The sequence below is a fragment of the Macaca nemestrina genome, chromosome 6, assembly GCF_043159975.1.
Source record: "Macaca nemestrina isolate mMacNem1 chromosome 6, mMacNem.hap1, whole genome shotgun sequence".
NCBI classification, from domain to species: Eukaryota; Metazoa; Chordata; class Mammalia; order Primates; family Cercopithecidae; genus Macaca; species Macaca nemestrina.
The window spans coordinates 102,138,075-102,162,904 of record NC_092130.1 but is presented as its reverse complement, the minus strand read 5'-3'; the positions used below and the strand labels follow the sequence as shown (position 1 = coordinate 102,162,904).

The window sequence follows — 24,830 nt, the reverse complement described above, 5'->3', positions numbered from 1 at the left end:
AAATGGAAAACTTCCAGGTCAAGTGGACAAAAGACTAATTTGAATTACAGAAAACAAGAGAATCACAGCCCCTCAATTTCCAGACTTGAGCCACTTTATAGACCCAGAACCCCTTGAATTAAGCCCCCTGAGGAAGGACTCCACTACAATACCGACAATTTATGCTGTGAATCTTTCTCCCATCCTTCTCCAAGGAGACTTCTGGCCTTTGACCAGGGTAACTGTGCACTGGGGAAAGGGAAATGATCAGACATTTCGAGGACTACTGGACACTGGCTCTGAGCTGACATTGATTCCGGGTGACCCAAAACGTCATTGTGGTTAAAGTAGGGACTTATGAAGATCAGGTAATCTAATGGAATTTTAGCTCAGGTGTGACTTACAGTGGGTCCAGTGGGTCCCCGGACTCATCCTGTGGTCATTTCTGCAGTGCCAGAATGCATAATTGGTATAGACATACTTAGCAGCTCACAGAGCCCCCACATTGGATCCCTGACTGGTGGGGTGAGGGCTATTATGGTGGGAAAGGCCAAATGGAAACCATTAGAGTTGCCTCTACCTAGAAAAATAGTCAAACACACACAGTATCACATCCCTGGAGGCACTGCGGAGATTAGTGCCAACATCAAGGACAGTGCAGGGGTGGTGATTCCCACCACATCCCCGTTCAACTCTCTCATTTGGTCTGTGCAGAAGACAGATGGATCTTGGACAATGACAGTGGATTATCATAAGCATAACCAAGTGGTGACTCCAGTTGTAGCTGCTGCACCAGATGTGGTTTCATTGCTTGAGCAAATTAACACATCTCCTGGTACCTGGTATGCAGCCACTGATTTGCCAAATGCCTTTTTCTCTGTTCCTGTCCATAAGGCCCACCAGAAGCAATTTGTGTTCCACTGGCAAGGCCAGCAATATACTTTTACTGTCCCACCTCAGGGGTATATCGACTCTCCACATTTGTGACATAACCTTGTTCAAAGAGACCTTGATCGCTTTTTGCTTCCACAAGTTATCACACTGGTCCATAACATTGATGACATTATGCTGATGGGATCCAGTCAGCAAGAAGTAGCAAGCACACTGACTTACTGGTGGGACATTTGCATGCCAGAGAATGGGAAATAAATCCAACTACAATTCAGGGACCTTCTACCTCAGTAAAATTTCTAGGGGTCCAGTGGTGTGGGGCCTGTGGAGATATTCCTTCTAAGGTAAAGAGTAAGATGCTGCATTTGGCCCCTACTACAGCCAAGAAAGAGGCACAACACATAGTTGGCCTACTTGGATTTTGGAGGCAACAAATTCCTCATTTGGTTGTGTTACTCCAACTCATTTATCGAGTGACCCGAAAGGCTGCCAGTTTTGAGTAGGCTCCAGAACAGGATAAGGCTCTGCGACAGGTCCAGGCTGCTGTGCAAGCTGCTCTGCCACTTGGGCTGTATGATCCAGCAGATCCAATGGTGCTTGAGGTGTCAGTGGCAGATAGGGATGCTGTTAGGAGCCTTTGGCAGGCCCCCATAGGTGAATGACAGAAGAGGCCTCTAGGATTTTGAAGCAAGGTCCTGCCATCTTCTGCAGATAACTACTCTCCTTTTGAGAGACAAGTACTGTTTGGAGCCTTTGACAGGCCCCCATAGGTGAATCACAGTGGAGGCCTCTAAGAATTTGGAGCAAAGCCCTGCCATCTTCTGCAGATGCTCTCCTGTTGAGAGACAGTTCTTGGCCTGTTACGGGGCTTTGGTAGAAACTGAATGTTTGACTATGGGTCATCAAGTCACCATGCGACCTGAACTGCCTATCATGAACTGGGTGCTTTCTGACCCATCTAATCATAAAGTGGGTCATGCACTGCAGCATTCCATCATCAAATTGAAGTGGTATATATGTGATCGGGCTTGAGCAGGTCCTGAAGACACGAGTAAGTTACATGAGGAAGTTGCTCAAACGCCCATGGTCTCCACTCCTGCCACTCTGCCTCCTTTTCCCCAGCCTGCACCGATGGCCTCATGGGGAGTTCCCTATAATCAGTTGACAGAGGAAGAGAAGACTAGGGCCTGTTTCACAGATGGTTCCACATGATATGCAGGCACCACCCAAAAGTGGACAGCTGCCGCACTACAGCCCCTTTCTAGAACATCCCTGAAGGGCACTGGTGAAGGAAAATCTTCCCAGTGGGCAGAACTTCGAGCAGTGCACCTAGTTGTGCAGTTTGCAAGGAAGGAGAAATGGCCAGATGTGTGACGATATACTGATTCATAGGCTGTAGCCAATGGTTTGGATGATGGTCAGGGATTTGAAAGAAGCATGATTGGAAAATTGGTGACAAAGAAATGTGGGGAAGAGGTATGTGGATGGACCTGAGTGGTAAAAAACTGAAGATATTTGTATCCCATGTGAGTGCTCACCAAACGGTGACCTCAGCAGAGGAGGATTTTAATAATCAAGTGGGTAGGATGACTTGTTCTGTGGACACTACTCAGCCTCCTTTCCCAGCCACCCCTGTCATCGCCCAATGGGTCCATGAACAAAGTGGCCATGGTGGCAGGGATGGAGGTTACACGTGGGCTCAGCAACATGGACTTCTACTCACCAAGGCTGACCTGGCTACGGCCACTGCTGAGTGCCCAATTTGCCAGCAGCACAGACCAACACTAAGCCCTTACGACACCCTTATGACACCAGTCCTCAGGGTGATCAAACAGTTAATTGGTGGCAGGTTGATTATACTGGACCTCTTCCATCATGGAAAAAGCAGAGGTTTGTCCTCACTGGAACAGACACCTACTCTGGATATGAGTTTGCCTATCCTGTATGCAGTGCTTCTGCCAAGACTACCATCCATGGACTCACGGAATGCCTTATCCGTCATGGTACTCCACACAGCATTGCCTCTGAACAAGGCAGTCACTTTACAGCTAAAGAAGTGCGGCAGCGGGCTCATGCTCAGGGAATTCACTGTTCTTACCATGTTCCCCATCATCCTGAAGCAGTTGGATTGACAGAACAGTGGAATGTGCTTTTGAAATCACAATTACAACACCAACTAGGTGATAATACTGTGCAGGGCTGAGGCAAAGGTCTCTAGCAGGCTGTGTAGGCTCTGAATCAGCATTTCAGTATATGGTACTGTTTCTCTTATAGACAGGACTCACAGGTCCAGGAATCCAGGGGTAAAAGTGGGAATGGCCTCACTCACCTTCACCCCTAGTGATCCACTAGCAAAATTTTTGCTTCCCGTCCCCATAACATTACGTTCTGCTGGCCTAGAGGTATTAGTTCCAGAGAGAGGAATGCTGCCACCAGGAGACACAACAATGATTCCATTAAACTGGAAGTTAAGATTGCCACCTGGACACTTTGGGCTCCTCCTAAAGTCAACAGACTGAGGGAGCTACAGTGTTGGCTACGGTGACTGACCCAGGCTATCAAGATGAAATCAGTCTACTACTCCACAATGGAGTTAAAGAAGAGTATGCATGGAATATAGGAGATCCCTTGGGGTGTCTCTTAGTATTACGATGCCCTGTGATTAAGGTCAATGGGAAACTACAACAGCCCAATCCAGGCAAGACTACAAATGGCCCAGACTCTTCAGGAATGAAGGTTTGCGTTACTACACTAGGAAATAAAAAACACAACCTGCTAAAGTGCTTGCTGAAGGCAAAGGGAATGCAGAATGGGTAGCAGAAGAAGGTAGTCATCAACACCAGCTTCAACCACGTGACCAGCTGCAGAAATGATGACTGTAATTGTCATGAGTATTTCCTCCTTATTTGGTTAAGAACATGTTTGCGCATGTATACACTTGTAATAAGAAAATACCTTCATTTTATTTCCCTTTTCCTTCATCATGTGACATAAGATTTATTGACTTCATATGAGCAATTAAGTGTTAACTTTACATAATATTATTTGGGTTGGGGGTTTCCAGTTGTACGAATGACAGTTGTATTGTGTTAGGCATAATTATTACATTATTGTCTTTATTTAAAGACTATGTATGATCTCAGGAAGTGTGTATGGGTTCAAGCTGACAAGGGGTAGACTTGTAATGGTTAATACTAAGTGTCAACTTGATTGGACTGAAGGATGCAAAGTATTGATCCTGGGTGTGGCTGTAAGGGTGGTGTTACCAAAAGAAATTAACATTTGAGTCAGTGGACTGGAGAGGCAAACCCACCCTCAATCCAGGTGGGCACCATCTAATCAGCTGCCAGCATGGCCAGAATAAAAAGCAGGCAGAAGAACATGGAGAGATTAGACTGGCTTAGGCTCCCAGTCTACATCTTTCTCCAGAGCTGGATGCTTCCTGCCCTCAAACATCAGACTCCAGGTTCTTTAGCTTTGGGACTCAGACTGGCTTCCTTGCAGATGGCCTACTATGGGACTCTGTGATCATGTGACTTTATACTCCTTAATAAAGTCCCCTTTATATACATCTATCCTATTCTGTCCCTCTAGAGAACCCTAATATACTAATTATCAAGGAAATGCAAATCAAAACCACAATTTGATACCACCTTACTCCTGTAAGTATGGCCACAATAAAAAAAACAGATGTGGGAGTGAATATGGTGAAAAGGGAACACTTTTACACAACTGGTTGGAACTAAACTAGTACAACCACTATGGAAAACAGTGTGGAGATTCCTTAAAGAACTAAAAGTAGAACTACCATTTGATCCAGCAAGCCCACTACTGGCTATCTACCCAGAAAAAAATAAGTCATTATATCAAAAAGACACTTGCACGTGCATGTTTATAGCAGCACAATTTGCAACTGCAAAAACTATGGAACCAGGCTAAATGCCCACCAACCAATGAGTGGATAAAGAAAATGTGGTATATATAGGCCGGGCATGGTGGCCTGTAATCCCAGCACTTTGCGAGGCCAAAGTGGGCAGATCAGAAGGTAAGGAGATCGAGACCATCCTGGCCAACATGGTGAAACCCCGTCTCTACTACAAATACAAACATTAACTGGGTGTGGTGGTGTGTGCCTGTAATCCCACCTATCCGGGAGGCTGAGACAGGAGAATCACTTGAACCAGGGAGTCGGAGGTTACAGTGAGCTGAGAGCATGCCACTGCACTCCAGCCCAGCAACAGAGCAAGAGTCCATCTCAAAAAAAAAAAAAAAAAAAAAAAAAGTGGTATATGTAGACCATGGAATACTACTCAGTCATAAAAAATGAATGAAATAACGGCATTCACAGCAACCTGCATGGAGTTGGAGACCATTATTCTAAGTGAAGTAACTCAGGAATGGAAAACCAAACATCGTATGTTCTCACTCATAAGTGGGAGCTAAGCTATGAGGATGCAAAGGCATAAGAGTGATATAATGGACTCTGGGGACTTGCAGGAAAGGGTAGGAGGGGGGTGAGGATAAAAGACTACACATTGGGTATAGTATACAACACTACTTGGGTGACGGGCGCACCAAAATCTCAGAAATCACCACTAATGAATTTATCGATGTAACCAAACACCCATCTGCTCCCCAAAATTACTAAAATAGGCCGGGCGCGATGGCTCACGCCTGTAATCCCAGCACTTTGGAAGGCCAAGGTGGGCGGATTGAGATTGAGGTCAGGAGATTGAGACCATCTTGGCTAACACGGTGAAACCCCATCTCTACTAAAAACACAAAAAATTAGCGGGACGTGGTGGCGGGCACCTGCAGTCCCAGCTGCAGTGAGCCAAGACTGTGCCACTGCACTCCAGCCTGGGCAACAGAGCGAGACTCTTGTCTCAAAAGAAAAAAAAAAAAAAAGGAAAAAGAAATATTACAAAAATAAACATAAAAATATCATTTCATGAGGCCAGGTACGGTGGCTCATGCCTGTAATCTCAGCACTTTGGGAGGCTGAGATGAGTGGATCAGGAGTTCAAGACCAGCCTGGCAAACATGGTGAAACCCTGTCTCGGCAGATCACGAGGTCAGATCATCAAGACCATCCTGGCTAACACGGTGAAACCCCGTCTCTATTAAAAACACAAAAAATTAGTCGGGCGTGGTGGTGGGCGCCTGTAGTCTCACCTACTCGGGAGGCTGAGGCAGGAGAATGGTGTGAACCTGGGAGGTGGAGCTTGCAGTGAGCCAAGATGGCACCACTGCACTCCAGCCCGGGACAAAGCGAGACTCTATCTCAAAAACACACACACACACACACACACACACACACACACACACACACAAATTAGCCGGGCATGTTGGTGCACCTGTAATCCTAGCTACTTGGGAGGCAGAGGCAGGAGAATTGCTTAAACCCAGGAGGTGGAGGCTGCAGTGAGCTGACACAGCATGTCACTTCATGAAATAGAGGAAGCAGGAGCTAAATCAGAGTAACTTAAGAACACAAAACTAGTGGGGCACGGTTGCTCACGCCTGTAATCCCAGCACTTTTGGGAGGCTGAGGCGGGCAGATCACCTGAGATCAGGAGTTTGAGACCAGCCTGGCCAAAGTGGTGAAACCCTGTCTCTACTAAAAATACAAAAATTAGCTGGGCATGGTGGGGGGCACCTGTAATCCCAGCTACTTGGGAGGCTAAGGCAGGAGAATCACTTGAACCCAGGAAGCAGAGGTTGCAGTGAGCCAAGATCACACCACTGCACTCCAGCCTGGGTGCAAAGAGCAAAACTCCGTCTCAAAAAGAAAAACAAAATCAGTAATATATAGTTTCACTTGTTCACCTGCCTGCTGGACTTGGCAAACAGCTGAAAGATTTTTTCAAGAAACATATGAAAGAAGAAATAGGGAATCTGTGGAAAGGAAAAGATGGAAGACATTAAAGAAAAAAATGGAAATGGATAAAGAAAAAAGAAGCTGGGGATAAATACTTTAAAGCTGCAAAAATCAACCCAGATGAAGAGTTTACTTATTTACCAAGGGTTTATATATTTTTTTCTAGTGTTTAAAAAACATGAATTTAGTTATTTTTCCAGAAATTTGTGAGATCAATAGTCATCAAATATTTTTTTTTCTGGACTAGTAATTCTTAGCCCTCTAACGAAAATGGGGGTGCCATTGAAGGTTTATTGCACCTGAAAGCATTTTAACTGGTTCTATACGAGATCTTATATCATTTGTGTATGTGTGTTTAATTCTACAAATTAACTTATATTTTAAACGCACCGAAAGATCTTACTAAACATCCCTATTTTATCTTTGATATAATTCAAATTTTTATAAGTGCAAACTTTTATAAACTAAATTATCCTTGTAATTTTATCCTCTCCCCAACTGTAGTACCTGACCTTGCTTAATATATATATGCTTTTTAACACTACACACAATTTCTAAGACTCTAAAATATATCAGTATACTTTTCTAACAACATATGATTACGAAAGGTAAAATTTAGTTTACTTATTTTCATTTTACTGAGTAAGTGATCTCATACCTTTTCACCATCTTGCTTCTCTTGCTGTGGCGGCGTTTCCAGTGCTGGCCGTGCATCTTTATCACTGCTTTCATCCTCAAATTCAATCCCTCTCTGTTCGGGTTCTTCTTCCAGGAATTCTTCTGAGCTCTCTGATGGGCGTGCAGTGGACTCCAATCTAAAAAACAAAAGAAAACCATTCTCACTTGTTTCATTAAGGATAAATATAAAATCTCAGAAGTCCTTTCTTAAAGTAACATTTTAGAGAATCAACTATGTTGTCAACAACTTCAGATTTTACAAGTCTAAAACCAATCTCTTCATCCTCTTATAATATTACCATCTTCTCAATTATGTAAACTAGACCCTTCTTCTTTTATTTTATCCATATCTTATTGGATCTTATCTTTTTTTTTTTTTTTTTTTTTTTTTGAGACAAAGTCTCACTCTGTTGCCCAGGCTGGAGTGCAGTGGCGCGATCTCGGCTCACTGCAACCCTCCACCTCCCAGGTTCAAGCAATTCTTCTGCCTCAGCCTCTCGAGTAGCTGGGACTACAGGCGCGTGCCACCACACTCAGCTAATTTTTTGTATTTTTAGTAGAGACAGGGTTTCACCATGTTAGCCAGGATGGTCTCCATCTCCTGACCTCGTGATCCACCCATTTCGGCATCCCAAAGCGCTGGGATTACAGACGTAAGTCACCGCGCCCAGCCTGTATCATACCTTTTTTTTTTTTTAACCTCATTTATACTGAAGGACCATGGATCTTACTCTATTAGAATCAGCATATATCCTGGTTTACCTGGAGCAGTCCCAGTTTACAGACTTTTGTCCATAATTATGGATACTGGCATAATTATTAATAATGCTCCTTTCATTCTCAAAAATGTCACCTTGGACAACACACTATATGGTTTAGTTCTAACTCCAAAGCTGCCTTTCAAATATATTCCTGACTTTCTATGCCCATTTTCACAGCTCTGCTTCAGGTCCCAGTTCTCTCTGGAGCACTGTACTTCTTCCCAATTCATCTTCAGACTTACAGTACATCTTCATCAAGGCTTTCAGAGCTGTCTTTCTAATGCACATTATCTATACCTGTGATAGCCCAGCTCAGAAACTTCTGGTGGTTCTCTATAAGCTCAGTGAATAAAGTGCACCTTCTTTGAAAGCCTAACATATTTGTTTGTTTTTGTTTTTGAGGCAGGGTCTCCCTCTGTCATCTAGGCTGGAGTGCAGTGGTGTGATCTCGGCTCACTGCAACCTCCACCTCCTGGGTTCAAACGATTCTCCTGCCTCAGCCTACTGAGTAGCTGGGATTACAGAAGTGTGCCACCACGCTGGGCTAATTTTTGTATTTTTAGTAGTGACAAGGTTTTGCCATGTTGGCCAGGCTGGTTTCGAACTCTTGACCTCAGGTGATCCACCCGCCTCGGCCTCCCAAAGTGCTGGGATTACAGGCATGAGCCACCATGCCCAGCCTAGACCCTTATATTTACCTTATTCATCAATTATCCTTAGTAACATTCCTCCTAGCTTTGTGCCTTTGCTCATGTCAGTGCTTTAGTTGAAATCTGTACTGATACAATAGCCACGAGACACACTTCACTATTTTACATTTAAATTAAAATTAAATGAAACAATTCAGTTCTTTAGTTGCACTAGCCTTACTTCAATGGGCACACTGGCTAATGGCTATTATACCGGGCAGTGTAAATACAAAACATTTCCATCACTGCAGAAAGTTCTACTTCTCAGCCTTGGTGTAGAAAAGGGATCAGCAAACCTTTCCTTTAGGCATCGTGGGCCATATGGTCTCTGTTCCAACCATTCAACTCTGCCATTCCAATGCAAACATAACTAAAAATATATAAGCTTAATAATATATAAAAATATATGTATGCTTAATTTAAAATATATAAGCTTAATGAGCATGGATGTCTTACAATAAAATTTTATTTACAAAAACAGGTGGCAGGTCAGATTTGGCCTACAGGCCATAGTCGGTGGACCTTTACACTAGAAAGTCTTCTGTCTCAGCTCCACTTGTTGGGTTTCTATTTACCTTTGATGCCCAGGCCCAAATGCCAAATCTCTCCATTCCCTCAATTAGAATCTAACACTCTTTCCTCAGTATCCACAGCATTCTGCACTTTCCATTATTGTACAATCACAATCCACCTTACGGTGCTCTTAAACTGTGTTCGTATCTCTCTTTACCCCTAGGCAGTCAATCCTTTGAGGGCTAAGATGATGTTTTGTTGTTCATATGTTTGAGCAAACAGTCAAGCATAAACTCCTACTGTTCTGCTTATGAAAAGCAAACAAAATTCCACAATAATTCTGGGAGGCTCAATTTAAAATACATTGTTACCCTTCTAAAAAGGGTACTACATCAAAATATGGCTCAGTGAGAAAACCAGTTTTCTAAACTCATTTTTTAATTACTAGATTTAAATATTTCCTTATATCTATCTTTAACATTACAAATTTTTCACCAAAACAAACATTTACAAACCTAATTACCCAAATTTAAAATTATTTGCGTAATAGGATAAGCATAGCTACAGAATTCTCTACTTGACTACAATAATTTGACAGTTAAAATGGCGAAGTTTTGAATTAACTAAATGGTTGACTCAGGAACAGCTGGCAGAATTGTTAGGGCAGAAATCTAATTTTATTATAAAAGTTAGAGTCTTGCTTTAAGATTCAAAGACAGAGGATACAAGTTGAGACTCAAGTGTTCTGTTGATTCAGCTGGCAACTAAATTCCTGAAGGAACTGACTCTACTATTTATGGTTATCATTAATTTACAAATTATATCCAATAGCCCAGTAAAATGAATCAATAAAGTAAAACTGAGGGTATTTTAAAACTGACTAGAGCCTGTTCACGTCAACTCCCCCAAGTCTGCGAATCCTCTGCTCTGAGACCGTCTGGACTGCCTCGACCCCAGCTTTCTCTCCTTTGAAAACACTAAGAATAATGTCACTGCATCAGTTTTTACTAGAGCCAATCAACTGTCATGCCTGAAACAGGGATCGTACTCAGATTGCCCTCAGTCTCAATAACCACGAAGTGCACATCTATAAGAAGGGACACCAGTGGGTGAAAGCTCATGAACTCAAGGAGCACAGTGGACACATCACAGGTACTGACTGGGGCTCCCAAGAGCGACCGTGTGGTCACTTGTGGGGCAGACCACAAAGCCTATGTCTGGAGTCAGCAAGATGGTGTCTGGAAGCCAACCCTGATGATCCTAAGAATTAATCACACAGCTACTTTTGTGAAGTGGTCCCCTCCAGAGAACAAATTTGCTGTGGGAAGTGAAGCACAACTCATTTCTGTTTGTTACTTTGAGTCTGAAAATGACTGGTGGGTGAGCAAGCACATTAAAAAGCTGATTCGCTCCACAGTCCTCAGCTTGGATTGGCATCCCAACAAAGTTTTGCTGGCAGCAGGATCATGTGACTTCAAACACAGTGTGTTTTCTTCCCACATTAAAAAAGTGGATGAAAAGCCAGGCAGCATGACCTGGGACAGCAAGATGCCTTTTGGGCAGCTGATGTCAGAGTTTGGTGGCAGTGGCACTGGTGGCTGGGTCCACGGGGTCAGCTTCTCTGCCTGTGGGAGCCACCTGGCCTGGGCCAGCCACGACAGCACCGTGTCTGTTGCTGATGCCTCAAAAAGTGTGCAGGTCTCAATCTGAATACGGAGTTCCAGCTGCTCCTGAGTGTGTCATTCATCTCAGAGAACAGTGTCGTGGCTGCTGGCCATGACTGCTGACCAATGCTCTGTAACTACGATGACTATGGCTGCCTGACCTTTGTCTCCAAGTTAGAGATTCCAAAACAGAGCATCCAACGCAACATGTCTGCCATGGAATGCTTCTGCAATATGGACAAGAGGGCCATGACTGAGGGCTGCAACATGGCTTTGGAGATGCTGCACCAGAATAGCATCGCTCAAGTCTCTATTTATGAGGTGGACAAGAAAGATTGTCACAAATATTGCACTACTGGCATCGATGGAGCCATGACAATTTGGGATTTCAAGGCCCTCTGGATAATGTGAAGCTGAGTGAGCCTCCACCATCCAGCATGACAAACTGTGGCTGACCACAGCTGCGCCATGGCACGATGGCGAGGAAGCCAGCCCCAAGGAAACACAAAAACACGTATCACGCCAATACCGTGTGGTTTTGTTTGAATATAAAATTGGTGAAACAGTTGGTATTTTAAAAGCAATGGTTTTTTTTTGTTTTTTTGCAATTTCATTCCATTCTTGACCAAAGCTTCTCTTTAAGCAGTTTATTATGGAAAATTGTCACACTAACTTAAAAGACAGCGTGAGGGAGATATGTAAACTGTCCACTAGAAAATTAAATAAAAGAACTGAATGTGGGGGGAAAAAAACTGACTAAATCTCAGCATTACTTAAAACCATACCATCAAATTGAGCATTGGTGATAATGACTAATTTGGGATAATATAATGGCTAGATATTCTCCTAGATTTTCACACATGAAGTGAGTTTATGCCAGTCTCTTATTAACAACTTCTCCCAATAGCATTGTCAAGGTAACACTTAGCACTGATAAACAACTAATAATCTTGTACAAGAATTTAAATATGGATAATTCAAATATTACCTCCTAAACCAAAGTCATCTGCTACACAAACAATGTAATAAATAGCCTCTACCTTAAATGCTAAATACTAATATGAAAGTGCAAATAAACAAAAACTGAGAGTAAAATAAACAATTATTTACTTGTTTAATGAAGCTGTAGGTGAAGTCTGGGAGGTCTTTTCATCTTCGCCTTGAGAACTGCTAAATTCAGAATCCTGAAACCGCTTTCCAATCTTTGGCCGCTTTAGATTACTACTTCGAGTACGAGTGGAAACTGATGTTTTTTCATGACCTGAGGAGAAAAACAGCAAAACTGCACTTAGTTGATTATATATTAAAAGGACTACCTATTAAAATACACAGAAATGCAAGAACTACACTGGTTTACACATATTCTCCACATTACACAGGTTCACCCTCCTCTCACACCAGGCTAAGAAAATTATTTAGATTATTATATAATCTAAATTATATAATAACTTTGTCAAGTTATATGAACTGTAGAATTAATTTCTCACATTTCCCTGTTACCTTGGGCTTTGCAAAGTGTTTTTGTATTTCACTTGCATTCTCTCCCAATAATCTTGAAAAACAAACAACGTAGACATTACCATCCCTATTTTATAGCTAAGGAAATAACGAAGAGAGAGGTACAATAGCTTACTCAGTGTTCACACAGCAAAATCAGTGGCAGTGGTGGCACGAGAACCTAGATCTAGATTTTAGAGCTGGTTAAGTATTCACTTACTCAGGGTGACATACCACACACGCATGCACGCATATACACACACACTGCCCTAATGTGAAGTGTCTCAAATACTTACTGATATATCAGTTGAATTTCTTACCTTCAGAAGTGCTTGCAAAGGCATCTTTTAGAGAATCAATCTAAAAAAGAGATAGATTCAAAACCAAAGTTTTAGACTATTTTTTCTCCCTATGGATCTATTTACAGTTTCAAAGAAAAACTTGTAAAATGTTTTTCAAATAGCACTTTTTGTTAAGAACATTTACTTTAAAAATAAAAAGATTATAGTTCAGCTTCAGTTTAAAAGACTGAGAACATATGCAAGTCATTTAATATGTCACAGTGTGTCCACTAGTGTCTCCTAGTTCTGTCCTCAGCCACCTTCTCTGCTCAGTCCACATGCTCTCCCTTCGCTATGCTTACTTCAGTATCTGCTTATTGATGAATTCAAATATGCGACTTAAGCCTCCAAACTCTCTTCCTGATTTCCAAAGCTCTATTTCCAATGAGATATCTCCCAGTGCATGTCCCATCCAATTTCACACTCAATTATTCCCAAAATGAACTTTATCTTTCCCCAACATTATTCCCTATCTTGCTTAATGACAATTCAGTCAGTCATTCTAGCCAGAAAACAGTGAGTCAGTAATGACCTCTTCCTAACCCACATTTAATCAATCACAAAGCCTTTCAATTTTAACTGAAGAATCTCTCAAAACTGCCCTGTCCTTTGTATTACCATTGCTTTAGTTTATGCCTTTACTCTCTTGAACTTCAACTATTCCAACAGCCTCCTCACTCATATCCCGTGCTCTAATCACATCCAGTCTACACCCCTCCATCCTGATGACAAAGTGATACTTTCAAATCACAAACTGTACCATTTTTTTGCTGAAAAAAAAAAACAAGAAAAAACTTTTAATGGCCAACCACTGCTTAGAATACAAATTCTCTACCTATTCAATACCAAATACCTCTTTCATATCAAACATGCCATTTCCTTTACACCTCTGTAACTTTTTCACATGCTATCCTCTGGAATGTCCTAACAAAATTCCCACCCACCCTTTAAAAGTCATCCTCTCCTATGTACCTCCAATTACTTGCTATAATAAGGCAATTATTATGCTATAGTATATTATATATTTCCAACAATGGACCATCTAGTTCTCCCATGTCTAAGAACTGTATCTTTATATGTCCAATGCTTGCCATAGTAACTACTTCGTTCATCCATTACATGCTTACTAAAACTCCACAATATAGTGGGCACACAGCCTTCAATTTATAGAACAAAAGCAAGGGAGCAATTGTGATAAATCATATGACAAAAATCTTGCTTCAAGAAACTTGTAGTTCAACAAGAAAAGGTTAAAATGTAGATTAAGATGAATAAATAAAAGGTGCAAAAAGTATAAGAGAAATATATGTAATGTTTTATGTATAAAAACAGGAAAAAGCACATAACAATACCATCATCGCCTAAAGAATAAATCATGTAGTTGAAATAAACTAAACTATTTGTGGTACTAACAAAAAGAGATATAACATAGTTTAAAACAACAAACATTTTCCTTCAACTATTTAAAACATTAAAGTAATATGAAGAATATGAATTTCTAAAATCTTAAATAGGTTAGATTCTAAAATCTAATTTATGCTGTCAACTGTATGATATAGTACCACTGTAATATATTCTCACTCAAATGACACATCTAAAATTATTTGGCTTAGTATTAAAGTAAATCATTGCTCTCATTACATTTATAGGAAGAGTAGATTTTCTACTTTCCTTGATTTTATAACTGGCCAGTACTAAATGAATCTGTGTATATCTGAGGAATTTGGACTGCAATAGGACAGGAGCTTATTTTCAAGTTTGAATTTCCAAAAGTAGGAAAAAAATTCCCAAAAATCTAACTCCTTATATATATAGTTATTCTTTAAAATATTAACAAATTTTCCACTCAAATAGTCAACTCTCATGCTAATTAAGACAGAAAATAAGCACAAATAATTCCCTAAAGTAGTTGTTTCTAAAATATGCCTATGCATTTACATAGACATATTCAACACTCACCAAAAATAAACTTAGATACACAGGTACAAAAATATGACTGCAATAAATGCCATCCCCCAAAACGCTAGACTGCTAGAGTCCCATCAACGGGCCTGTATTTTAAGCAGTATCAAGTACCACAAAACATCACTTCTAGAAAAGGACCTGGTAAGTCCTGTGGAGTTTGGTAATGGGACCTGTCCTTCTACTTTCAGGATACCTAATATTTGCAAAGTGCATTACATTCTACAAAGACCTAGCATATACAGCCTCGAACTTTACATAACAACTTCATAGCCTTTCACCTACTAATTCCACTTCTGGAAATTTGTATGTTAAGAGAAGTAATTACATATGCACAAGGATTCATATATAAATGTGTTTGCTCCTGGGTCATTTAAAAATGTTAAAAATTTAAGGATCCTACGTTAAGGAAACAAATAATGATAGTTACATAAAACAGATAATAGAATAGTGTGCTACTATTTAACAATCATGTTTTAATGATTTAATGCCACAGAAAATGCTTCCAATATTACATTAATGGAGAATAGCAGTTAAGCAATCCAAGAGAATAAAAACAAAAATACAATATATACAGATATATGCTTTATAATATGCAATATAACAGTGGCTATATCTGAATAGTGGGATTATAGATTTTTATTTTCTTCTATATTATTTTATGTTTGTCCTAAATTACCTTTAATTAGCTCATAATACTTTTAACATCATTAAAATTATTTTTCAAAGAAAATTAAAGTCTTTAGTAATATTAACAGAAGATGCCAGGAAAACTAACACAGTAGAAATTACATAGCTTTGTTGAATGAACTATGACATTTAAAACTCAAATATAAACTGAATCTATTTTTTAAAAACACAAAAATTATTTACAACAATAAACATACAGACAGTGTACCTACAGTTAGCTGCATCTCACTAGACTGATTGTCTTCAGTTCTTGCTTCATATTCTGGAACATATGCAGGACCATATTCTCCAGACATAGGTCTTTTAGGTTCATTTTGAGAAACTGCTGTGTATAGAGGAATTTTTAAAACTGTAACCCAATCAGTATTTGGTTTTAAGTGTAACATTGTACTAATTTTCCTAACAGCTCTGAGGAGCAGCCTAGACAGAAAGAGTCACAAAAATCTAGGTGTGAGATGTTCTCTTCACCAATACCTTATAATGCAACATTGCCATTATATACAATGTTAAATAGTTGTTTTAAGTACTTAGTAGCTTTGGGGAGAAGTGCATGAGATTAGGGGGTACTCTGGACCCCCTGGTGACTATTCTATGCCATTTCAGTAATCTATGTTTATTTCTTACCCACCAATTCCTACTGGGCTGTTCTAGGTCTTCTTGTTACTAGGGACTCAAAAGTTAATACATCACAAATATTCAAACTTTAGACAAGAGTCTGTTACTAGAACGATCACATTATAATACACCACTACTCTGGACTCTAAGACACAACCATTACTAGCCACTGCTTTTTAAACTGGACTTACAAGCCAGCAAGGACAGGTTACCAAAAATAAATACATAAACTGAACTCAAACTGAAAACACTCTTACCTGGAATTTTAAGTGCTTCTCTTTGTAATGCTCTGGTGACTGGTATTCGCTGGTACCAGTGTCCAACACCTTCAACTTCCCAAAGGAGTTCATGGTCTCCTGGGTACTTCTCAAAGTATTGCTTGCAAGCTGAAAAACACATTCAGAATTTTCTAGAAATCCCAAATATCCATTGTTTTGGAAAACAGAAGATGAAAAGTAAGCTTCCCAACTCACTTCATGGAGCTAGCATAACCTTGATACCAAAACACCACCAACACAACTCAAGTATACAGTAGTTTCATTTATAAATAAATTGAATTCTGAAGAAGAAAAATAAGGACAGAGACTTGTCCAAGTAGATACCAAGTATATGAAACAAGTACCAAGTATTTGAAACCGAGTATTTAAAACCATAGTAATTGAAACAACCTAGTATTGACATAAGGATATATAAACGGACTGGGGATAGGAGGGAGAAGGAGAAGAAAAATACCAAAAAACAAACAAACAAAAAACCCACAAATAAGTAACAAAGAAACTCCACTAGGAAAGAACCACACATACACTACAACTTGCCAAATGACAGAAAAGGCATTATATTTCAGCAAAGAATGGATAAACTATTAAAATAATTGTGCTGAAATAAAAATCCATGTAAAAAAGCAATAAAGTCAGATCCTGACCTCACATCAACATAAATTCTAAACAAATTCTAAGACCTAATGTGAAAAACAAAATGTTTAAAAGAAAACATAGGAAAATACCTCTAGGACATTAGGGTCCAGATGGATTCCTTACAAAAGACACAAAAATCACAGTCCATGATGAAAAATTATGATCTATTAAGATTTAAAACCTAATGTATCAGGACTGTGCAACAGAACTTTCTGTGATGATAGACATGTCCTACTATCAGCACTGTCCAATACAGTAGCCACTAGCCACATGTGGCTACTGAGGAACTGAACTTAAACGCGTATTTAAATTAGTGACTACTGTATTGAACTGCACCATTCTACATGAAAATGATACCAGAAAGACACAGATTAGGAGATATTTAGAGTAAAACAAAGGATTAGTACTCAGAAAATATAAAGAATTTCTGAAATTGAATTCAAAAGACAGTTATCCCAAAGAAAAACTGACAGAGACTATGAACAGGAATTTCACACCTAATGAAATCTGAGTGGTCAATAAACAAAGATAAAGATGATAAACCTCACTAGCTGCCAAGGAAAGGTAAGATATGATTTTTACACCTGTGGGATGACATGCACCAAGAAGAATAAGGGAAATGGAAACACACACTCTGCTGGTGGGACAATAATTTTGCAACGGTAAAGTAGAAGAGAACTTTATGATCCAATTCTACTTCTAGGTAAAAACCCTAATTCCTTATACTGATGCTCCCTGACTTACACTGGGGTTACATTCTGATAAACCCATCATAAATTGAAAATACCACTAAGTCAAAAATGCATTCACTACACCTAACCTACCAAACATCATAGCTTAGCCTCACTTATGTTAAATGTGTTCTGAACACTTACAGTTCAGAACACAGCCTACAGCCTACAGCCTACAGCCTACAGCCTGGCAAAATCATCTAACACAAAGCCTATTTTATGATAAATTGTTGAATATTTCATATACTTTATTGAATACAGTACTCTGTAGAGTACTGGTTGGTTGCCCTTGTGATAACCTGGCTGACTGGGAGTTGTGATTGGCAGCCACTGCCCAGCTTCATAAGACAGTATCATACCACATATCATTAGCACAGGGAAAGATCAAAATTCAAATGACTGTTTCTACTGAATGAGTATCACTTTTGTACCATCATAAAATCAAAAGCCAAACCATCAGAAGTCGAGGGCCATCTGTACATATGCAAAAAACATTTATAATATTCATTACAGGACTAATTTTAAACTAGGATGACCGGATGTAACCTAAGTGTCAAACAGTAGGGAAATACATGAATAAACTGTAATATGTATGTAATAAAAATACTATATAGTATTTAAAACAAATGAATTATGGCTACCTAAATCGATATTGATAACACTTTTTAAAATGCTCAATAAAAATCTGGGCCAGTAAATGAACAAAATGATGCCACATATAAGAAGTTTAAGAAAACACTAAACAAGGCTTGGGCGTGGTGGCTCACGCCTGTAATCCCAGCATTTTGGGAGGCCAAGGTAGGCAGACCACAAGGTTAGGAGTTCAAGACCAGCCTGACCAACATGGTGAAATGCCATCTCTACTAAAAATACAGAAAATTAGCTGCGTGTGGTGGCTACTCAGGAGGCTGAGGCAGGAGAATCACTTGAACCTAGGAGGAGGAGGTACAGCCACAGTGGAAAACAGTTTGGCAGTTCCTCAAAAAGAATTACTGTATGACCCACCAATTTCACCCTCAGGTATACATCAAAAGAAACGAAAGCAGAGACTCAAACAGGTATCTGTACACCAACATTCATTGAAGCATTATTCACAATAGGCAAAAGGTAGAAACAACCTAAATGTCCATCAATAGATGAATGGCCAGACAAAATACGGTATATTCAAACAAAGGAATAGTATCCAGCCATTAAAAGTAATGGAATTTTGATACTGTATATGCTACAACATGATGGACCTCAAAAACATTATGTTTAGTGAAGTAACCCAGACACAGAAAAACAAATATTGTATATAATTCCATTTAGATGAGGTAGCTAGCATGGGCAAATTCATAGGGACAGAAAGCAGAAAAGAGGTTACCTACCAGAAGATGGGGATAGGGGAAAAGGGGAGTTAATTGTTTAATGGGAGAAAGTTGATGTTGCGGATGATTGAAAAGTTTTGGATATAGACAATGGTGATGGGTACAAAACACTGTGCATAAGAGCCACTGAACTGTTCACCTACAAAAAGGTATTATATATAATTTTTTACAACAAAAAGTGGTTTGAAAAACAAGAAAGCACACTAAATAATATTTTATTATGTTTACAGACATAAATATGAAACAATAAGTAGGAAAATAAACACTAACTTCAGGAGTGCAATTATCTCTGGGGAGGAAAGGAGAAAGGAGAATGGTCTTAGGGAAGAGTTCAAAGAGAACATCAATTGCTTCTTTTATCACAATCAATAAACACTGTATTTAGTTCTCTTAAACTAAAACAAATACAGCAAAATCTTCACATTTGTTCAATCTAGACTTGGTACAGAAATTAGGACACTAGTCTATCATTTTTTTCCCTGTATATTTGAAAATACTTCTCATACGTTCTGGGTTTAGTTTCCAAAACTAAAAGGAAGGAAGAAGCTGGAGAAAACCAAGGCCACAAAACAAAACAAAAAGGCATGGCTAATAAACCAACTGTTGAGATAAAATAGAACACTGATAAATACTTCCAAAAGGAAAGAAAAAAGGAGAAAGAACAAATGGGACAAATAAAGAATAAATAGTAGGATGGGAGATTTAAACATTTAAATATCAAAACTTACTTGCAAAAAATGCACATGGACTAAAGAAAACATTAAGAAAATGAAAAGGACATGAGAAACAATTAACAATACACACATATAACAACTCATATCCAGGATACATTAAGAACTCATAACTCGGCTGGGCGCGGTGGTTCACGCCTATAATCCCAGCACTTTGGGAGGCCGAGGCGGGCGGATCACGGAGTCAGGAGATAGAGACCATCCTGGCTAACACGGTGAAACCCCATCTCTACTAAAAAATACAAAAATTTAGCCAAGCATGGTGGCAGGCGCCTGTAGTCCCAGCTACCCAGGAGGCTGAGACGGGAGAATGGTATGAACTCGGGAGGCAGAGCTTGCAGTGAGCCAAGATCGCGCCACTGCACTCCAGACTGGGCGACAGAGCGAGACTCCATCACAAAAAAAAAAAAAAAAACAAAAAAACTCATAACTCAGTAAGAAGACAAGCAATTCGGCCGGGCGCGGTGGCTCAAGCCTGTAATCCCAGCACTTTGGGAGGCCGAGATGGGCGGATCATGAGGTCAGGAGATCGAGACCATCCTGGCTAACACGGTGAAACCCCGTCTCTACTAAAAAATACAAAAAACTAGCCGGGCGAGGTGGCGGGCGCCTGTAGTCCCAGCTACTCGGGAGGCTGAGGCAGGAGAATGGCGTAAACCCGGGAGGCGGAGCTTGCAGTGAGCTGAGATCCGGCCACTGCACTCCAGCCCGGGCTACAGAGCGAGACTCCGTCTCAAAAAAAAAAAAAAAAAAAAAGAAGACAAGCAATTCAATACAACATAAGCAAAAGATGTGAACAAACACCTCACTTGTTCTACACTTTTTTAGGGTAGATGATTATCCAATAATTACACGAAGAGATACTCAAAAATCTTTAGTCTTCAGAAAAATGCAAATTGAAACCACATAATGAGTGAGATATCATTATCCACTTACTACTAGGAATGACTAAAATTAAAGAGATTGACAAAATCTAGTGTTGGTGAGTATGTAGAGCAACCAGAACTTCCATAAACTTACACTAACGGGAACGCAAAATGACATAACTACTTTAGAAAATGTTTGCAACTTCCCAAAGTTAAACACAATCATAAAACCCAGTAATGACACTCTTAGGTATTCGCTCCAAACAAATGAAAACAAATGTCCATCATACAAAGACATTTTCATGCAGCTTTATTCGTAATAGCCAAGAAAGGGAAAAAACCAAATGTCTATCAACAGGCAAATAAATTGTGGTATAATGAAAGTGAGCAATACACAGCAAAATAATAAAAAATTAAAAAAGGAATGAAGTACTGAGACATGCAACATCAATGAGCCTCAAAAATAAGATGCCAGATACAGAAGTATAGATACCGCATATTTCCATTTTTCATGAAACTCTAGAAAAATCTAAGTGGTACTGACAGAAAGCATATCAGTGCTTGCCTGGAGTGAGAGTTTGGAAGGGAAGGAAGCTGGGGGACTGGTGCACAAAGGGAACTTTTGGAAACAAAGTTATTATCTATCTAGATTGTGTCTACAGTAGCAAAGGTTCATATGTTTGTCAGAAGTCATCAAAAATGTACCCTTAAAAATTGGTACATGTTATTGTATATAAATTATAACTTAATAGATATTTGCTTTTTTTTTTTTTTTTTTTGAAACAGGATCTGACTCTTTCCCTGAGTCTGGAGTACAGTGGCTCACTGCAGCCTTGAACTCCTGTACTCAAGTGATCCTGCTGCCTCAGTCTCCCGAGTAACTGGGACTACAGGCGCACACCACTAGGCCTGGTTTTTTTTTTTTTTCTTGAGACAGAGTCTCACTCAGTCATCCAGGTTGGAGTGCAGTGGCACAATCTCGGCTCACCACAAATTCTGCCTCCCAGGCTCAAGCAAAATCTGGTGACTCAGCCTTCTGAGTAGCTGGGATTACAAATATGTGCCACCATGCCCAGCTAATTTTCGCATTTTTAATGGAGATGGAATTTCGCCATGTTGGCCAGGCTGGTCTTGAATTCCTGGCCTCAAGTGATCTGCCAGCCTCGGCCTCCCAAAGTGCTAAGACTTTATGGGAAGACAGAAATTAGCTGATAATCATCTGTAAATCATTTGGTATTCAATTTATTTATCATTAAAATCACAGAAGAGAGTAAGTACTAACAGATTCTGCCTGCAGTGGATGTCTCTGCATCTCTCCTCAAATTCAGTAAAGCACTAATTAGGGGGTAATGCATTTTAGGATTATCCAAGGGCACACAATGCCCATCCCACTCTCATGTATGGATTTAGAGAGAAAATATGATTCAAGATGGGCACCCAATTCAGTACTTGGTTCCTGTTTTCTGGATTGCTTTTGATATTAAAGAAGGTGCGGAAAGTTTGGAATAAAAATATATTCAGTGGAAATAAATGTCTACTGTTAGACTGAAATCAATAGTAAATAATACTTTAAAAGAGTTTCTAGGTTAAACACTATCTAGCATTAAATCTTACCTCATTGAGTAGTTGTATACCTTTACACAAATGCAAAACCAAACCCACTAATGGTTTTAAATCACCACCAAGTGATATGTCCATAAAATGGAATACGGCATTGAAAATAAATGGAACTATATGAATTTGTATGGATGAATCTCACAAATATAAAGATGAGTAAAGAAAGCAAACTGCAGAATTCATACAGTACATATTTATAGTTTTTAAATATATAAAGCAACCTGATATACTGTTTGAGAATACACACATATGTATTACAAGTCTAAGAAATGTATGAGAAAAATAAAGCCAAGCTAGGTACAGTACTCATCCCAGGGAAGGGAAATGAGTCTAATTGGGTAGAAGTACACAGAAGGCTTCGACCAGATTGGCAACAAGCCATTTCTCGTGGATAGTACATGCTGACATAGTACATGAGTATTTGATATCTTATTTTTATATCTTTTTATTTTTTTGAGATAAGCTCTCAATTTGTCACCCAGACTGGAGTGCAGTGGTACAATCTCGGCTCACTGCAGCTTCGACCTCCTGGGCTCAAGCAATTCTCCAGCCCCTCAAGTCACCAGGACTGCAGTCCCTCAAGTCACTAGGACTACAGGCACAAGCCACCACACCCAGCTAATTTTTTATAGGGATGGGGTTTTACACCATGTTGTCCAGGCTGGTCTCGAATTCCTAAGCTCAACGATCCACCCACCTCGGGCTCCTAAAGTGCTAGGATTACAGGCATGAGCCACCATGCCCAGCCAATGCCTTACTCTTTAAACTTTTTTTTTTTTAATTGAGGTGAGGTCTCACTATGTTGCCCAGACTGGTCTCAAACTCCTAGACTCAAGCAATCCTCCCACCTCATCTTTTGGAGTAACTGAGATAACAGGCATACACCACCATTCCCAGTTTCTTTATTCCTTTTTGTATGTCTGAAATTTATTTTTGTTAATTTTAAAAGCTACCATAAACAAATAACAACCCCCGCCTCGACCAAAATGGTCAAAGGATCTGAACAGATTTCTCCAAAGAAGATATACAAATGACCATTAAGCACATGAAGATGTTCAACATCAAAGCAAAGCAAAACTATGAGATGTCCCTGCACATCCACTAGGATGCCTGTAATAACATACAGATAATAACAAATGTTGGTGAGAATGTGGAGGGCTATAATACACAGGTAACAACAAACACTGATGAGGACGAAGATGTAGAGAAACGGTAACCCTCGTATAACATTGCTTATGGGAACGTAAAATGGAGCAATCACTTTAGAACAGGTTGTGGTACAGCCATACAATGGAATATTATTCAGTCATAAAAAGAAATTAAATAATAATTTATGCTACAACATGAATGAACCTTAAAAACATGCTAAGTGAAAGCAGCCAGACACAAAAAGTCATACGCTGTATGATTCCATTTATATGAAAAATGTCCAGAATGAGTAAATCCACAGAGACAGAAAACAGATTAGTGGTTGCTACAGGATGAAGGGGAAATGGACAGTGACTGCTAATTGGTACAGGGTTTCTTTTTGGGGTGATAAGAATGTTCTAGAACTGCTGGCTATGATTGAACAACTATGAATATACTAAAAACCACTGAATTATACACTTTTAACAGGACAAATATTATGGTATTTTTCTTTTGGTTTGGTTTTTTTTTAAGATGGAGTCCTGCTCTGTTACCCAGGCTGAAATGCAGTGGCATGATCTTGGCTCACTGCAACCTCTGTCTCCCGGATTCAAGCGATTCTCCTGCCTCAGCCTCCCAAGTAGCTGGGATGACAGGCACGCACCCCACGCCCGGCTAATTGTTTATTTTTAGTAAAGACAGAGTTTCATCATGTTGGACAGGCTAGTCTCAAACTCCTGACCTCAGTTGATCCGCCCGCCTCAGCCTCCCAAAGTGTTGAGATTACAAGTGTGAGCCACTGTGTCCAGCAATTTTATGGTATACGAATTACATTTAAAGTTTTTTAAGACTACCAAAACCCCAGAGAACAAATACATAAGGGCATATTTGCAAAATTAAGTTCTAGAGAGCCAAAGGTTCCAAATTTATGTGACACTGATATATACACATTTACAGTATTCTGGAGAAACAAGTCAGAAGTGACACAAAGACAAGATCATCATTTTTTAACTTAGTCCATTTACCTGTGTACATGAGAGAAGACAGCGGATACCGCAAGCCAAGTGCATCTTCTGTAAAGGAATCAACAAAGTCCTCCAACATGTGAAGCCCAAAATCTTTACCTCTGCATTTCTTTCTCAGAAACATTGTATCAAGAACTGGCAGTTGGTAACTTTGGGTAAGAAAAGAGGCACATATGCTTCCTGCAGTAATAAGAACAGAAACCCAATAATTTTTCACATTAAAAATATACATATACATTTAGTGACATGAGTTAACAGTCTTTCTAAAAATGTTTAATTTTTTTCCCATA

At 39.7% G+C, this 24,830-nt stretch overlaps 1 protein-coding gene and 1 pseudogene across 8 annotated transcripts in view; one reads left to right on the top strand and one right to left on the bottom strand.

Annotated features, from left to right (window-relative positions):
- Nucleotides 1–24,830, bottom strand: part of LOC105475144 (family with sequence similarity 169 member A) — an 89,632-nt gene that overhangs the window by 9,943 nt on the left and 54,859 nt on the right. For 7 of the 8 annotated variants that reach the window (XR_983161.3, XM_011730176.3, XM_011730175.3 and 4 more), the window contains 6 exons: nucleotides 24,541–24,720; nucleotides 16,419–16,547; nucleotides 15,759–15,871; nucleotides 12,874–12,913; nucleotides 12,167–12,317; nucleotides 7,410–7,566 (listed from right to left, as the gene is read on the bottom strand). Coding sequence is in view for 7 of the 8 variants with exons in the window: in XM_011730176.3 (XP_011728478.1) it covers nucleotides 7,410–7,566; nucleotides 12,167–12,317; nucleotides 12,874–12,913; nucleotides 15,759–15,871; nucleotides 16,419–16,547; nucleotides 24,541–24,720 (770 nt within the window). In the remaining variant the exon portion in view is untranslated. The remainder of the gene's footprint in view (nucleotides 1–7,409; nucleotides 7,567–12,166; nucleotides 12,318–12,873; nucleotides 12,914–15,758; nucleotides 15,872–16,418; nucleotides 16,548–24,540; nucleotides 24,721–24,830) is intronic. The other variant, XM_011730177.3, reaches the window with a different exon arrangement.
- Nucleotides 10,308–11,796, top strand: LOC105475143 (actin-related protein 2/3 complex subunit 1A pseudogene; annotated as a pseudogene).